General features: G+C 28.9%; 1 protein-coding gene across 2 annotated transcripts; it reads left to right on the plus strand.

The window, feature by feature from the left end:
* The first annotated feature begins 13,646 nt into the window (after window positions 1-13,646).
* Window positions 13,647-17,908, plus strand: LOC118050589 (probable methyltransferase PMT9). 2 transcript variants are annotated; one of them, XM_035060974.2, is made up of 8 exons: window positions 13,647-14,096; window positions 14,330-14,494; window positions 14,593-14,775; window positions 14,869-15,463; window positions 15,880-15,992; window positions 16,104-16,324; window positions 17,003-17,330; window positions 17,564-17,908. In XM_035060974.2, exons 1-7 carry the CDS (start codon window positions 13,860-13,862, stop codon window positions 17,316-17,318), a joined length of 1,830 nt encoding a protein of 609 aa, XP_034916865.1. In that variant the 5' UTR covers window positions 13,647-13,859; the 3' UTR covers window positions 17,319-17,330; window positions 17,564-17,908. The 2 variants fall into 2 exon arrangements, with proteins under 2 accessions (XP_034916865.1, XP_034916871.1); XM_035060980.2 differs by having other exon boundaries at window positions 17,572-17,908.
* The last annotated feature ends 766 nt before the right edge of the window (window positions 17,909-18,674 follow it).

The raw sequence follows: 18,674 nt of genomic DNA on the forward strand, positions 1-18,674 counted from the left end.
AACTTAAAATTTATTAGGTTATTTCAGTCTCATAATCTAGACCACGAGTGTAATGAATTAACTTGATTTACTTGAGTTTTTTTTTTTTTTTTTTTTCTAATTGGATTTTTCTCCTCAATTTCATTCTTTAACATTCGATTTATTGAGAATTAGGCTTCATGATTTGTTTTGGTTTGTTTTCTATGAAATTATTCTCATCTCATGACTTTAGTCACGAGTTTGGCTGATTAACCTGAGTTACTTCCCTTTTTTTTTTTGTCTTTTTTTAAATGATATTTTTTTAATTTTATCTTTCAACACTAAGTTAATTGAGAATTGTATTTTATAATTTTTTTTAATTTGCTTTCTATTGGGTTGTGTTAGTCTCATGATGTAGGGTGTGAGTTTAGTACGCTAACCTAGGTCGACTTGGATTATTTTTTTATTTTTAATTTTTAATTTTTAATTTCATCATTCAACATTGAGTTTATTAGAAATTAGGCTTCATAATTTATTTATTTTTTCTATATGATTATCATGATCTTATGACCTGATTTGAGGATTGGCTAGTTAATCTGATTGACTCAAATCAATCAAATATATTGTTGTTTCAATATTTACAAATAAAAAATCTCATATTGAATTTTTATTTTAAGTCAAACTATATTTTTACTGGTCATTCGGGTTGTCTTTGAACCCGACAAGTCGACCAAGTCATATAAGGTCAATCCTCACACAATTTAAAAAACTTTTCCTATTAGAAAAAACATTAGCAAAACCAAAACATTTTGTTTATGTCAAAAACAAATTGGTTATGAACTAATTACTACATATATTTTGGATTGACAACGTTTCTTACTTTAATACAAGAAAATTAAAAAATATATATCTTCATCAGATTTGAAATCAAAGTTTTCTTTGGTGTTCAAGATAAAATATTTAGATCTAAAAACACTAAAATATAAAATATTTGGTTTTTTTTCATTTTAAAAATCATTAAGAGTATTATATAAGGCAAGTCTAATAAAAACACAGTTTGAAACAAAACATAAGGTCACCATTTTGGTCCAAAAATATATTAGAAGACTAAAATTATTTATCATGGTTCTAGGAATCTTTTAAAGAATAATTTTTTTTTTTTAACAACATCATTTTGTTAAGGAGTCTTAACAACATATTTGGAACCATTTGGATTGAATTTAATTTAGATATTCTAATGAAATCTCACATTTAGAACCATTTTTAGTGTCTAAAATTGGATTCCAAATAGAATTTAGTTTTTTTAAAATGGTGTAAAGTAATCCAAAGGCCAACTTGATGTGGGTGGAAGCAAAAGATAAAGGGGTTTATTATATGTCAAAATCCTCAAAGATCAAAAACACCATAAATATATAGAGACTCTCAAAATACTTAGTTTTATTCATTCATGTCTTCACTTGTAAAAAAAAAAAAAAAACTATTATAACCTTTTATATAGAAAAAAGAAAAACTAGAAAACCCTAAACTGAAAAGGAATAATATTCCTTTTAAATAGGAAAAAATCATAATAAAGAATAGGAAAATATATGTTTTTTTCTAAAAACATTCTTACATCACAACCCTTCTAATTCACTATGTTAAAGAAGAGAAATTAATGTTAAAACTAGCCTTTTCAAAATAAACATCTACCCATCTCTTTTTTTGAGAGACTATTGAAAGAATGAGATGAAGGTGATGAATGTAATATAAAAAACAAAATGAATTGAATTCTATCTCTTCCTAACATGTGAATTCAACTTATTTTATCAATTGAATTCAAATTAAACACTATAATTGAATTCAATTACAGTAGAGAATTGGTTTAAACAACTTATAAGAGTTGGAAAATTATGTTTAAAATCATTTTCTTGATAAGTATTTTAAAAGCAAAGTGGTTGAACTCTACATCATGATCATTTAAAAAATTTTAAATTGTAAAACACTTTTGTTTGAACATGTTTCTAAAAAAATGAGAAAAAATTGATTGTCTCATCTTTATATGTAAGATAATATCTAAGAATATCTAAGTATAAGAATCAACTATAATAAAAGCATTACTAACCACCAATACTAGTAGTTTTTACTAATCTAAACAAGTCTGAATAAAGTAGTTTAAGAGTTTTTATTAATGAAATCATGCCCTTTGTTGTTTAGAAGTCTATTAACAAGATTATTTTAGCAAGTTTTGAGATCAAATGCATGTTTACACTTTCAAACTTCCTATACAATGTCTAAGGAATTTCTAATATAACATCAAAATAATTGACATCTTAATTAGATATATCATGATATCAATAATATATATGTAATTTAATATTTTCTTAATAAAAAAAATTATGTTATCTTCTTTATTCATCATAATAAATAAAAAAACATAATTTCAAAGATAACTTTATTATTTTTATCATCTAATACAAAGCAAGTTATTGTTCAAACCATTAACAAGCAAATCAAGTTCAATGATAAAAAAGTCATTAATATTACACATGTTATGCGCTTTAACTTTAATATAACCATCCAATATAAAACATCATTCGCTGTTTTAAGAGAAAATAGTGAACTTAAAACTTGTTTCTTACAAAAAAAAATATTATTCAAATTGTTTTGGGTACCATAGGTGTTTAGGTCTATAAAAGTTAGTTAATGTAACATTAGGTATATATGCGGATTTAATTGAAATTTCATTTTTCTTCATCCTTTAAGATTGAGACAAATAATTTTTTTTTTTCATGATTGTTAAAAGTAAAAAAAGAACTAGAAGTATTAGATGAATATATGTTGAGGCTTTTATAAAACTCTTTTTTTTAGGATTTATAACCTAAAACACTCCTTTTAAAAACAAACATTTGTTTCCTTGAAAGCATTTTAAAATATCTCTATCTTGTATAAATTTGTCAAAGTTGAAGTCCAATCTTTAACTTTTATTTTTAAAACGAAAATTTTATATTTTGAGACGTCATAACAAGAAGTAAACATATCAAAAAACACTTTTTTTCCCAAAAGCTCACAACTTTCAAACAATGTATTCTTTTCTATATAAATCCTCCAGTTATTTTGAAATTAAGATCAAATTTTTTTAGGGCTAAATTATTTTATACATGTTTTTCAACTTATTATACACCTTTTTAAAAGTATTATAAAATATTCATGAGATACATCATTATTAAGATTATTTAGCTCATTAGCTTTTTGTTATAAGACATTATTCCTCTAAGGTGTTAATTTTGTCATATTTCATCACTATACAAAGATTGACTCATTTCTTAAATTTATATTCATCATCGTTTCCATTTAGATAAAATTGTTTCAAATGACTTTCAATTACTTCATGTTTTGGCCTTTTGATATCGGCCTTTTGATATCCTATTGTTAAGGAAATCAGTCCTTATGTGTTTGTCTTCTAAGAAATTTCTTTTTTTAGCATACTTTTGAACTTCCTAATAATAAGAGTAACTTCTTATTCATTATTATTATCATGTTTAGTTTAGAGTCCAATATCGTTTTTCTTTATATGTCAATTGTCTTTTTATCTACCTTGAGCTAATGGGTAATGAGATATCCAAGAAGCTCATCATATTTGAGTGTCTTCAAATTATTTAACTTATTAATAGTTTATATCTTAAGATCTCAAAGTCTAGGTAGATATCTCAAAATCTTACTAAAAATCTTGGATTTCTTAATGATTTTTTATAAACCATTCACAAAACCCATACTCATCTCTTTATTCCTTTTATCATACTTCTCTTTAAACATATTAAAATCACATACAATAGTGTTGATTTTGAATTCTTTGACTTGAGTTGTTTTATTTTATAAGTTATCTTTAAAGTTCTCTATATACTATGAATCAAGGTGAAAGTGAAGACCCTACTAAAATTTAATATCACATTCAAAAAAGAAATTAAGATCCTTAGTGTTAAAAACAAGTTTCTCTTTTTTAGGATCATGAAGTTTCTTAATGGGCTATCTAGTATTCACACATTCCATGGTCTTATTGGGAATCTTAAAGCTATTTTCAACATCTCACATGTTAAGATCATGTGAAAGCAAATAAAATCTCCTCCTATAATTCTAATAAATATAATTAGAGCCATTAAACCAAAATGCCTTATACTTATTGGTTATGATATTTTATTTATTTTAATCTTATACCAAATATAGGACCAAGAGTTATGCTTGTAGTTTTATAAAGGATGAATAAGCTTTTATAAAAAAAAAAAACTTATAAAGAAAACTAATATTAATGGAAACAAGTACTAGATAAGTAATGCATAAAGATAATGAACTTGTAAGATAAGAACACAAATACTAAAATAAAAAGTGTAGGAGTAGAGAGATCAAACCAAAAAAATTATCCTAGTTCAACCATGCCCAAATCTAGTCCTCAAGCATAACAAGTGTTGTTAATATATTCTCACTCTTACATACACGACATTTCAATAGAAAAGTAACTAAAGAAATTATGCTAATCTAAAGTGCAAATCAAACCAAATAAGCATTATGAAACAACGTATAATCTTTTAACATATCAAGTTTTTAAGAAAGATGTAGTTATAACTAAAATATTTTTTTATTTGTTTTTCTTCTTTTTCTTATCTCTAAAAACATAGGAATGAAAATACTTCAAAAAACTAGTTGCTATCTTTTTTGTGGAAGTAATCATTGCACAAAATCTTACCAAGATATGTGTACAAAACACTTTTCTTATCCTGGTATCTCCTTTATTAGTTATGGGCTCACTCTCCTTATAATCTTAATGTTCAATAAGTCTTGAGGTATTTTTATCAAGACCAATACTTGATTTTTCTCAAAGTTTTCATTTACAACTAGTTTCATGTGACCTTTATACCCTTGTTGAACATTCATGATCCTCTTAATTTTTTTTTTCAAATATGAATAGTAAGCATCATAGTTGACTTGTAAAATACATAAGATATTTTACAATATAATGCAAGAATTAAATAAAGGAAACTTAATCATTTAAAGCTCCAATATATACATGTAGAAAATAATCTTCAAGGATAAAGCTTTTCTATCTTGAGAATCATATAATCTCCTTTCATAATTGTAAAATATTATGTTTTCATACTTAAAATGTCTATTCATAACAAGTATAATTCAATAATGCTTCCACCTAGCTTATACATATGCTAGATACAAAATTAGATAATTTTAAGTATAATAATCTTAAATGAATAAAACTAGTATGTTAGTCCCTCAAAAATAGAGTTTACAACCCTTGAGCCAATAGATTGGTTATTGGGTAGTCCATTTGATGCTTAGTTTCCTAAAAAGAAGAGGCATTGTTACATTAAATTTATTCATGATAATATGTTAACTAGAACATATTAGGAGCATCAAATTCATTCTATGGTTAATAATTGCAGTTTAGTTTTTGATGTAAAGTGTAATGAAAGGATATGAGGTTTTTTTACATTAAAAAAAATAAAATATAACAAGGCTTTAGAAAAAAATAAACTCATTTTTTATCCATCAATCTTTCTCTTCATCAAAAGGCTATTAGAACCTTTTTAAATATAAAAATCTAATAATATTGAAATAAAAAATAAAAATAAAAATAGATTAAAATTCTTAAGCTATTACTAATTTTCTAAATAAACACTTGCCTAATACAATAGGTAACAAGTTTTAGGAAATATTAAGATTAAATAAATATTATGATAAGAATAATTAAGTCCAAAATTACTTGATACACACATCGTATTAGGCTCTCTTACTTAAAAAAAACATATCCTCTTGTTCACTATCTTAAATTAAACTCTTTAATAATAATAATTGGAATATAGTAATGTGATTAATTTTTGTTTAAGATAGCTCGTTTTATACCTTTTTACTTTAAACTTCACATAATTGATAAAATAAGTATGAAGATAATTTACTTTTAAGCTAAAATCTTCAAATCCAATAAAGTCAACAAAATTTGCCTCTTTAATACTAGAAAAAAAAAATAAAGATTCCCAAATAGACAAATTATATCATATTGTGCGGATTTCCATTTCAATTTTAGTAGACTTATTAGTCACTTGCACATGATGTCTTATAGTCGTTTCATAAGCCAATGTTCTTGCACTTTTGTGTTCTTTATTCTAGTCACTAGTTGCTTAATCTTGTTCGTTTTCATAATTAAATATGAAAGTATCTTTGCTATCTACTTCAAAATCTTTATTTGTAAAAAAGAAAAAAACCATCTTATTTGTAGATTTCTTTTCTTACATGGTTTATTGTTAATGAAGTTATTACATAGACCAATAACTTCTTACACTAATATCTTAGTATACAAAATAGCACTAAATCTTATAGAATAGTGTAATCTAACAGAATAAATATATTTCTTAACTCATGTCCCATACGAAAGAAAAAAAAAATCTTATTAAACATTCTACCTTTTTTCTTAAAAAAAATATTATAGTTCTATTTAGACCATCCAAAAGCTTTTCCTTTTAATCTAATCTCAACCACCTATGATATATTCTTTTGAAACAATCTCAAATATTTCAAGCTAGTCCATGAAATTTTAAATACCTAAATATCTATTAAAAGTTTCAGTACAAACTTTAATAGAAATTGTTTTGGCTTATAATTATATTTATCGTACTCACTAATAGATTGTGATTTATTAGGAATTATTATTTTGAATGTGGCTATGTGGCTCTTTGGCTAGGCACCATCACCATGGTCTTATCACCCTACCAGGCCCAACTTCTTATATAATTGGGTTTAGGCATGTGCTGAGCTCAATGTAATGTGAGTGTGATAACTTTCCAGATCCAATACACTTAGGTTCAACCATGTGTTGAGTCCAAGACAACGTGGGTCTTGAAAGTTGCCAAACCCAGTATAGATGGGTTCATCCATGGAACAAGCTCAATTACCTTGGGTTCAACTAAGGGGAAGATCTCAGTTCTCATAAGCTCAACTACATTTTTTATCTTATTCTCCCTACATCTTTAGATGTTAAAACTTTCTCAATGACCTATCATATGTATCCCTCATTAATGCATATATAAAAGATATTTATCTCTTTTTAAATATTATTAAGGAAAATGATACCCCAACCCCTTCTCTACATAAAAGAACAAGACTCAGAAGCTATCAATACCAAATGGATCCTTCAAGATCCAGGTTTATAATCTCTTCATTCACAATATTTTTAACATATATATTTTCAAAATATATCTCTCTAAAATATCATTGCACTTTTATCTCTCTAAAATATCATTTTATTTTCTCTCTCTAAAAAGATACATACTCAAGCATATGATAGTCTTTAAATCTACAAAAAAGAACATTTTACGGTACTAACCATTAATCACCTTGGCCTACCAAGCCTCAGGTACAAGCTATTAATCACTTTAGCTAGAGATAATGAATCAAATTACTAGAACAAAGATATTAACTAGTTATTCAACTCATAAGTCTTGGTCCTAAGCTACTTGGAGTTTTTGGGACATTATTAGTAGCATTGTTTGTGGGAACTGATAAAAAAGCTATTGGTTTCTTTCTAAAGCTTTATTTTGACATTTTCAGGCAATTTCATGGCAAGAAACCAATATCTACCTGGTCTAGGACAAGAGACATGTCTACTTATTGCTGTGGAAACTCCTACCTAATCGGACTTTCAACAACTCACTAGTCAGGTGTAACTCCTAATAAGGGATTGATTTGGTCTTCTTAGTGCAATAACACAATTATCCAATGAATGTGCAATACTTCTAAGAAGGGATTGACTTGGTCTTCTTAGTGAAATAATACAATTATCCTAGAAATATGCAATTCTCTTAGGAAGATATTCACTTGCTCTTCCTAGTGCAATATTACAATTATCCTAGGAATATATTCTAGGAAGGAATTGACATGGTTTCTCTAATGCAATAACACAATTATCCAAGGAATGTGCAATACTCCTAGAAGGGGATTAATTTGGTCTCCCTAGTGCAATTAAATAATTATTCAAGGAATGTGCAATACACCTAAAAAGGGATTAACTTGGTCTCTATAGTGCAATAACACAATTATCATAGGAATTTACAATTGTCATAGGAATATATTCTAAAACGGGATTAATTTGGTCTCTTTAGTGCAATAACACAATTATCATAGGAATTTGCAATTGTCATAGGAATATATTCTAGGAAGGGATTGACATGGTTTCTGTAGTGCAATAACACAATTATCCAAGAAATGTGCAATACTCCTAGAAAGGGATTAATTTGGTCTCCCTAGTGCAATAACATAATTATTCAAAGAATGTGCAATACACCTAAAAAGGGATTAACTTGGTCTTCTTAGTGCAATAACATAATTATCATAGGAATTTGCAATTGTCATAGAAAGGGATTGACTTGATCTCGCTAGTGCAATAATACAATTATCATAAGAATGTGTAATTGTCATAGGAAGGGATTGACTTGGTCTCCATAGTGTAATAACATAATTATCCTATTACAATAACATAATTAGTCTAGGAATGTGCAATTCTCTTAGGAAGGGATTGACTTGATCTCTTTAGTGCAATAACAAAATTATTCTAATGTAATACTACAACTATCCTAGGAATGTGCAATTCTCCTATGAAAGGATTGACTTGGTCTCCCTAAGATACTAGTTCCATCACTCTCCAAGGGATTAACTTGGTCTTCCTAGTTCAATAACACAATTAACCTAGGAGTGTGTAATTCTTTTAGGAAAGGATTGACATGGTCTTCTTAAAGTAATAACCTTGCCACTTTTCAAATGATGAACTTGATCTTCTTAGTGCAATAGGCTTACCCTCCTTAGGTTCTGCATAACCACCTAGAAATTTTCTAAATATAGGCTCACTTTTTTTGGGCTCCACATAGTCACTTAGAAATCTTCTAAGTATAGGCTTACCATTTTCGGTTTCACCTAGCCACTTAGAAATTTTCTAAGTATATGGCTCCCCTCCTAGCAAAATCTTCTAAGTATAGGCTTGCCCTTCATAGTTTTCTTTACCTATTATAAAATTATTCTAAGTTCCTTTATATTTCTCCTTTTACATATTTAGAAATCCTTTTACATATACCCTTACACATGGGATCTATGGTACATCACCTGGGTTTCAACGACCTTCTTATATAAAAAAATTATTAAACTTGTAGTCCCGAGCATTTTTACAAGACTTTGTGTATAAATATCACAAAGACTTTGGGGGCTACTAATATACCAGAATTTATCATTTTGAGTGTGGCTTTGTGGCCCTATAGTCGTGTGTCCCTATAGCTTTATGACTCCTTAGCCAGACACCAACACTATGGGTTTGTCACCCTATCAGGCCTAACTTTTATATATACTTGGGTTTAACCATGTGCTAAGCCTAAAGCAATACGAGTCTAGCAATTTTTCAAATCCAGTACACTTGGATTCAACTATGTGCTGAGCTTAAGACAACATGGGCTTGACAACTTTCCAGACCTAATACACTTGGGGTTCAACTATGTGTTAAGCTCAAGGTAATATGGGCTTGGAAAGTTGTTAGACCTAGTATAGTTAGGTTCAGCCAAGGGACAAGCCTAGCTCATTTAGGCATGACTAAGGAAAGAGCCCAACTCTCTTGAGTTTTGTTAAGGGGAAGAACTCAGCTCTCATGGGCTCACCTATATTTTGTATCCTACTTTTCCTACATCTTTAGCTGTATAAAGATATCCGAATGACCTATAATATTTATCCCTCATTAATGTATATATAAGAGATATTTATCTCTCATTAAATATTATCAAGATAAAATAACACTTCAACCCCCCTCTACATAAAAGGACAAAACTTGTGAGCCATAAATATCCCATGAATTCTTCAAGCTCCTGATTCATAATATCTCAATTCTCAATATTTTTAGCATTTATATTTTTAGATTATACCTTTTTAAATATCATTGCACTTTGTCTATCTAAAAAGATACTTAATTAAGCATATGAGAGTCCTTAAATCTATAAAAGAGGACCTTTTGCATGTACCAATCATTAGCTAACTTGGCCTACCAATCCTCATGTACAAACTACCAGCCACCTTGGCTAGAGAGAATTGATAAGATTACTAGAATCAAGATATTAATCAATTATTCAACACATAAGCTTTGCTTTTAAGTTACTTGGGTTTTAGAATATCATCACATACCTCTGTTATAATCTTCAATTAAAATTTCATAAAAAGTAGGAACAAGATTACAAATAGACTAACTACAAACCTTTTTCACTAGTAAAACACCCATTATAATCATGATATTTGTTGGCATCTAACATCAAGATATCGGGATCTTTTTCAATCCTTGTGAAATTAACATTAATTTTGCTCAAATTGACAATCATACCTCTATTTTAGATTTATCAATGTCATATTATAGACTTGTATAACACCCTAGAAGGCTTGTATCCTTTGGTATATGTTATTGGGTTGGTTGTTAACACTATGTCCACCATATAGGTTGATCCAACTCTGATATGAATTGACATAGCTTATAACGAAAGGATACATGTCATGCTAAAAAACTCTAAAAAAACACATACGCCAAGGTTATAAGAAAAGCTCATAAAATTTATTTTTTATTCGCCAATAGTCTTTTTTGTAACAAAAAAAAAATATATTACAACCCTTCAAATAAAAAAAATCCTAATAATACTTAATATAAAAATAATAAAATAGAATCTTATAATTAATTTTGTAAATAATCATTAGCCTCATTAAATAAAAATAATAAATTCCAGAGAGTTTTAAAATTAAATAAATATTACAATAAAAATAATTAAACCTAAATTTTTGTGATACGCATTTCATTTGAAGTTTCTTCTAGAACATCCATGTTAATTAAAAACAAAAATGTTTTATATTGAAGGAAGCTCTCTTATAAAATCAAGCCAATTTTTTTGAGAATATAAATTAATAATATTAGAATCATGTCCTCCTCGTACCCCTTTTTCTCACATTATCAAAAAATTACAATTTTGTTTAGTAAAAAGCTAAATGTAACGAATTCATGAAATCTCGAATAGTGAGTATTTATTTAATGATTTGCTCTTAAAGTTGAAAAAAAGCTAGTGTTGCATTCACGATGCCTAACATCACTCTTTTGTGCATTTCCTATCTTAGCTAAAAATCAAATTTTATAACATGATGATACTTATGTATTTAGTTGTCTCGAACCCAAACTCTTTTATTACACTTATATATTATTATAGTTGTCAAATCCAACCTGAAAATAAATTAAACAAAGCTTTGAATCGTTAAGCCCAACAATTTAGCTCGATTGATTGAAGTGATATTTTTTTTCATAAAATTAAAATAAAATAATAAAAAAACATTTATCTATGGTAAATAAATAAATAGCTGGACAAAGAAAAATTAGAATAAGAAGAATAATAACAAATTAAGCATAAATTAACAAATACAACTTAATTTAATTTATTTTCCTTTGAAATATAGTAAAAACGTTCCAGGTAAATAAAAGAGTTTAAAAAATTATTTATTTATAAATAAATAAAATTTGCATTTTTTTATATATATATATATATATATATAATCAACTTTTTCCTCTTTTTTTTTCTTGAAATTAGAACAAGGTGACATACATCCCTCTCATTTAAAAAAATAACGAAAACTTGGATTGATTATGGGAAAAAAAATCTATTTTATCTAATATATTAAACCATAAAAAACCAATTATCCAAATTAAAACCATATAGATGTTTTATTGAAAATTTGATACTAAAAAGACACCTAATCTATTTTATCTAATATATTAAACCAGAAAAAACCTATTATCCAAATTAAAACCATATGGATGTTTTTATGAAAATTTAAAAAACACATCAAGTGTTATCAAATAAGAACAAAAAACACATCCATAAAATCCGACTAATCATCGTAAAAATGAACTATAATAACGAAGAGATAAAGATGTAAATATATACATAAGAGTTTGAGTTTTTGATATTCATACATTATCAATTATATTTTTAATAAAAATTTTAAATATTCACAAACTATTCATCAAATTTTCAGTATTCATATAAGTATTTATAATCTAACTATTATTTAGTATTCAATAAAAATAAAATAGTTAATATATATGTTTAAAGTGTGTGTGTATTAAATTATAAAACTATAAATATTATACATATATGTGTGTTTTATATCTATATTGAGGTGTGTGTCTATATATATATATATATATATATATAAACCCTAAATATTCTACAAATATATCTATATGATATAAATATATATTTTGGGTTAGGTTTGGATGAGGTTTAAGTTGGATTTGATAATATCCATATTTTTATCCATTATTCATTAGGTAAGATAATTATAAAAAAAAATATCTATTTTTTCATGTCGCATTGGTATCCTTCGAGTTCGAGTTCATATTAAATTGTAATTCCTATAAAGAGATCTTAATCTAATCCTAAATCCACAAACTTATTTTTAGTTAAGTCCCAAGCTTATAAATTTTCTTAATTAAGTTCCAAATGTTTTTTTTTTTTTAAATTTTAATCAAGTTTTTTTGTTAATGTTTATCAATATTTTTTATCAAAATCTCTTAAATCAATGTGTTTTAGTGCATATATATATATATATATAGGAAATGTTAAGGATGTGTTTGTTTCCCGAAAAGTGATTTCCAGAAAATAATTTTCCAAACTTTCTTATTTTTTGTTTGTTATTAGAAAAGTTGGTCAATAGAAATACTTTTTGGTCAACGAAAAACACTTTTCAGTCAAAGAAAAAATTAGTTTAGTTTACAGGAAAGTGTTTTTCTTTTATTTTGGGCAGAAAACACTTTCCGAAAGTTGTGAAAAATTTAGAAATATCATATTATTTGTTGATTATATCAAATTTGGTCCTCAAACTTTTGATTGCTATATATATATATATTGTTTTGAATATTTATTTTTCAATTTCATCCCTTAAAATTTAATTTTTCTATTAATATTGGTTCTCATTTTTATAATTGTTATTTGCTTTTTCATATCATTTTTTAATTGAATTTTTTTATCTATCAAATTTGATTATCATTCTTTTGATTATTACTTATTTTATTTGAAATAATTTATGAAATGTTAATTATTATTATTTTAATTTCTTCATCTTTTATTTTTTTTTTATTTTTTAGATTTGATCTCTATTATTTTGATTAATATTTATTTTATTTAAGATAATTTATGAAATTATATTTTTTTTTCAACTTCATTCTCATTCAACTTTTTAATTTGTAAGATTTTTTCCTCATTATTTTAATAAACTTGAAAAAAAAATAAAACATTAATAAGTTATTTTTTAGTTCATTTTCGATGATATAACCAAACACTGAAAAGTGTTTTCTAACTTATTTTTCATTATATTACCAAATATTGAAAATAATTCATTTTCCCGAAATTCACTTTTTAAAAAGAAATTACTTTCCAGTAAATAAACGGGTCATTAATTTTTCCATCAAATGTTTTTTTCAAAAGGACACTATTTTAGTGTATAAAAATATGCAAAGTAGGCTTAAACTATGAAAGAAATTGATAAAAGATACAACATTTGGGACTTAATTGATAAAATTTAGAAGATTGAGATGTAATCGAAAATGCATATATAGGTTTGGGAATAAATTGAGGTTTGGGAATAAAGAAGTAGAGGAGCAAAACAAGAATCTTTGAAGACCGCACGTTGTGCCCAAGGTTGAAGCAGGCAGGCAGGCAGTCAGTCAGTCAGTCAGGCAGGCAGTCCACTCTTATGTCCGGTTTTCTTGCTTTCTTTAAACCCCGCGAAAATCTCCTCCACTGTTAAAAATCTCTCCTCTCCTTGACGAACTGAATTCGACGGCTCCGATATTTTCTTCAGAAATGAAGCAAAAAAGCGAAAAGCTTTACACTGCCAAGCAAATAACCTCTGCTCTGATCGCCTTCATTTTTCTTCTGGGCTTGCTCTGTCTGTACTATGGATCTTCTTTTGTTCCTGCTCTCTCCAGATCTGACGGCGAACATGACGGCACGGATCCTGTTCTCGGCGGGAATATCCGGGATTTTGATGATTTGTTAGAGGACCAAGAACATAACCCAGAAGTCCCCAAAAGCATTCCTGTATGTTTTCCCTATTAATTTCTAACAAATATGAACTGGGTTTTGATTGATTTTGTGTTTAAGCATTGTTTTGTTAGTATTAAATTGTGCCGAAGTATGTTTTTTTCTTCTTAGCATTTTGTTAAGATTTAATTGTGTCAAAGTATGCATTTTTGTTTTTATAAGTTTGTGAAAGTAATGATTTTTAGATCAACTTATTTGTTATTTTTGTGTGTTTTGGTCGGCTATTACAGATCTGTGATATAAAACACTCAGAGTTGATACCATGTTTGGATAGAAACCTTATCTACCAAATGAAATTGAAGCCAAATTTGACTTTAATGGAGCATTATGAAAGGCATTGTCCCCCTCCGGAGCGGCGTTTTAATTGTCTTATACCACCTCCTATTGGTTACAAGGTTTGTGAGAGTGTTCTTGCTGGTGTATGTGTCTGTTTAATTTTTGCTTTGCAGTTAGTTTTGATTTGGACGAAATCAATCAATTTTTAGAATTCCAGATCCCTATAAGGTGGCCGGAGAGTAGAGATGAGGTTTGGAAAGCAAATATACCTCATACACATCTCGCGCAAGAGAAGTCGGATCAGAATTGGATGGTAGTGAATGGGGAGAAGATAAATTTTCCTGGTGGAGGAACCCATTTTCATGATGGAGCAAATAAGTACATTGTTTCTCTTGCTAGGGTAATACAATATCTTGATCTTCTGTTTTGTTCGCTTAAATGTGTTATAAAGTGAGTCTAACCAAGCTTATGTTTTATTTTTTTGCTGGTACAGATGCTTAAATTTCCCAATGATAAACTTCACAATGGTGGGAATATCCGAAATGTTCTTGACGTTGGATGTGGAGTTGCAAGTTTTGGAGCTTATCTTCTTTCCCACAGCATTATAGCTATGTCCATTGCACCTAATGATGTACATGAGAATCAAATACAGTTTGCACTGGAGAGAGGGATTCCTTCAACTCTCGGTGTCTTAGGCACTAAAAGACTTCCTTATCCAAGTAGATCATTCGAACTGGCTCACTGTTCTCGATGCCGTATTGATTGGCTCCAGAGAGATGGAATCCTCTTGTTAGAACTTGATAGATTACTAAGACCTGGAGGGTATTTTGCCTACTCCTCTCCTGAAGCCTATGCACTTGATCCAGAAAATCGAAGGATCTGGAATGCAATGCATGACCTTTTAAGAAGAATGTGTTGGAGGGTTGCTGTGAAGAAAGATCAGACTGTTATTTGGCAAAAACCATTGGGTAATGGCTGTTACTTGAAGAGGGATCCTGGGACGCAGCCCCCGCTATGCAGTACTGGTGATGACCCAGATGCAACTTGGAATGTGCACATGAAGGCCTGCATAGCCCCCTACTCAGCAAGTAAGTAGCAATAGAGTGTACATTTACAGAGCAGAAGTCACTGGATTGTTTTTGCTGATACTCTCATCTTTGGTGGAATTGCTAACTTTGTTTGGATACTGGGAATTCAGATCAACATACACATGTAATTTAAAACATTATACTCTATAACTGGGCCATATGATGTAATATAACCAGATAAAGGAAGAAAAGTCGATATCCTTGACTGGGTTGAAGTATGGATACATTTTGAGAATAGATTCTTTGGTTTGCACCTAATACCTGAAAAATGACTATGAAAATGCTGTTTATTGCTTCTTTTTTTTTTTTTTTAATGACCTTGTTAAGAGTCTAATTTACTTGTCACTGCTTTTAAGCCTTTTTAACATTTCAGTTAATCTTTTTTCCAGTCTCTTAAACTTGCCATTTATACACAGAGATGCACAAGCAAAGAGGAAGCGGGTTAGTTCCTTGGCCAAAGAGGCTTACTGCAGCATCCCCTCGGTTGGAAGACATTGGTGTCAGTCCTGAACAATTCCATGAAGACACTGTAGGTTTTTCAAGTTTATAGCATCGCAGAAAAATGATATATATTGCTCCCCCCCTCCCTCGTTTTTACTATTATGATACCCTTCAGCAAATAAATATTCCTGTGGTGCAGAACATTTGGCAATTTAGAGTGAATGAGTACTGGAAGCAGATGAAATCTGTTGTACGGAAGAATTACTTCAGAAATGTCATGGATATGAACTCAAACCTTGGGGGTTTTGGTGCTGCTCTCAAAGATACAGATGTCTGGGTGATGAACGTTGCTCCAGTCAACATGTCTGCTAGATTGAAGATCATTTACGATCGTGGCTTAATTGGAACAGTTCATGATTGGTATGCATTTAACCAACCTTATATATATATATCTTGAGGCTCACCTTGGTATTGGTGTCAACAATTTTTACTGATGTAGGCTTTCTAAGTTCTCTATCCTGGTTGCTCTATATCTATAAACTAGAGCTCATTTTCTGTTCATGTGTCATAGATAAAATATTACTGGTCTTGTCTGAAGAAACTTGATCCATTGACAATAAATTGACTCATAAAATAAAGCATTTATGCAATGCATGTATTATGGTGAAGAGCAAGATATTTGTTTCTAGCACAAGCTGTTAAAAGGCAAAGAATTTGAACTTTGTGTTTCACTTTTGGAATGATTTTATGCGAGAACTCCAATTGCCTGTCTGGGTGATGATATGAATTCTAATGGGACATAGCATAACCGAGACTCACTCATAACTTTCTCCCACTGTATGTTGCTGTCTTGGTAGCTCAAGTAGGAGGACTGCTTTAATTAGGATTTGAAAAGGATCATGCATTGATCATCCATATAATTATCTAGATACCATGTTAATCCATGATTGCTTTCTGCTAATGAATTTCTCTATGGTGCACTTGAACAAATAAATGGTGTTTAACTACTGTATAGTGCTCCTATTCTTCCAGGCTCTCTCATTTGTGCCACTCTTGTTTTCGAGTTTCTAAATGACTTTCACATAATATAATTTATAGGTGTGAAGCATTTTCTACATACCCACGTACATTCGATCTTCTTCATGCCTGGGGAGTATTTTCTGAGATTCAGGAGCATGGGTGCAGTGTGGAGGATCTATTAATTGAAATGGATCGGATTCTAAGGCCTGATGGGTTTGTCATAATAAGAGACAAGCCCTTAATCATAAACTATATCCGAAAATTTGTGACTGCCTTAAGGTGGGATCGTTGGTTATCAGAGGTAGAACCAAGGAGTGATGCCCTCTCCTTGAGTGAAGAACGAGTTTTGATTGCAAGAAAGAAGTTATGGAGTGGAGGGGTATCAGCAATGTGAGCATGATGCAAGGTGATGCTCTTATCAATTCTTTTTCTTGAAGGAGATTCCTTGTGAAACTTGAATTTCAATGTTAATTCAGTCAGCTAAAATATTGTGTGTAGAGTAACATACTCAAGACTAACATTGTTTTTCAATTGCGTGGAGTAGTTTTGCAAAAGATAACAGGGAATCTTCTCTCTGCAAATTTGGTTTTCTTATCCAATTGATCAATACAATTTTGATGTATTTGTGTTCCTCTGAAGGTGTTCAGCTACATGTTTGGAAGTTTCTAACCACCCAAGAACGTATGGGAAGCCAGGCCCTGTGTTGTGTCATCATTTTTAGAGTAAGATCCTCTATCGGCTGCAAAGGAGACGAAACCACGAGACAGATGATATATTGGTAGAATATCCCAGCACACAGGAGACAGCACAGCTCTGGAGTAGTTCCAAACTCCCATGGGAGAAAAAGGAGAAACCACAATCTTTTAATGAACTATTAAAACTAGGAGATGATGTACTGTATTTATTCAAATGTCACTACCAAACATCACAGCTAACCTTTGGAACTTTTATCCCTCAATATTTTGCATCAACTCTTTCCTCTTTGATTCCTTTTCTTTAAACCTTCATTGCTTAATGATTTATCTTTCAGTGTTTATGCATAGAAAAATAGGAGCCCACAAATTACATGATCGTTGCCTTGATTTGAGACCTCCGTTGATCAGGCAAACCCAATTTTCTTTTACTTGCTATATGACGTGCGAAGGAAAAGAAATATCTAAGATAAAACAAAAATTTCGAATAAAACTTGTGCTAACCTGTAAAATTTGAATTGCATACCATTTGATTAGAAATATTAAATATGATAAAATTATGAAGATTAATTTTTATCGGAAACATGAAATATTGAATGGTGAAAAAAATATCACATAAAAAAACTAAAAGAAAAAAAACAATAATTAAAAATCAAGAAAAAGTGTGAGTCCACTTGAATTAATATGTCAAAATCATGTGTTAGATTATGAGATCAAGATAATCTTATAAAAAAAAACATAAAAAAATGAAGCCTATTTTACAAATAATAATAATAATAATAAATCAATGTCATGTAATGAGATAAAAAAAATTAAGTAAAAAAAAAAAATGATGTGAACCCATGACTTGAGCATTTTGAATGGAAACTTCAAAACTAGAAAAACTATGAAAATCAAATTTCAATAAATTAAATGTTAAAGTATGAAATAAAAAAAATAAAATTATAAAAATTCAAAAGAAAAAAATAATAATTAAAATAATAAGGATTAAATTTGAAAAAAATATATATTAGAGGATGGATAATTTTGGATTGAAGGGTTAAATTGAAAAGAAAAAA

Source organism: Populus alba, chromosome 16 (genome assembly GCF_005239225.2).
Source record: "Populus alba chromosome 16, ASM523922v2, whole genome shotgun sequence".
Lineage (NCBI taxonomy): Eukaryota > Viridiplantae > Streptophyta > Magnoliopsida > Malpighiales > Salicaceae > Populus > Populus alba.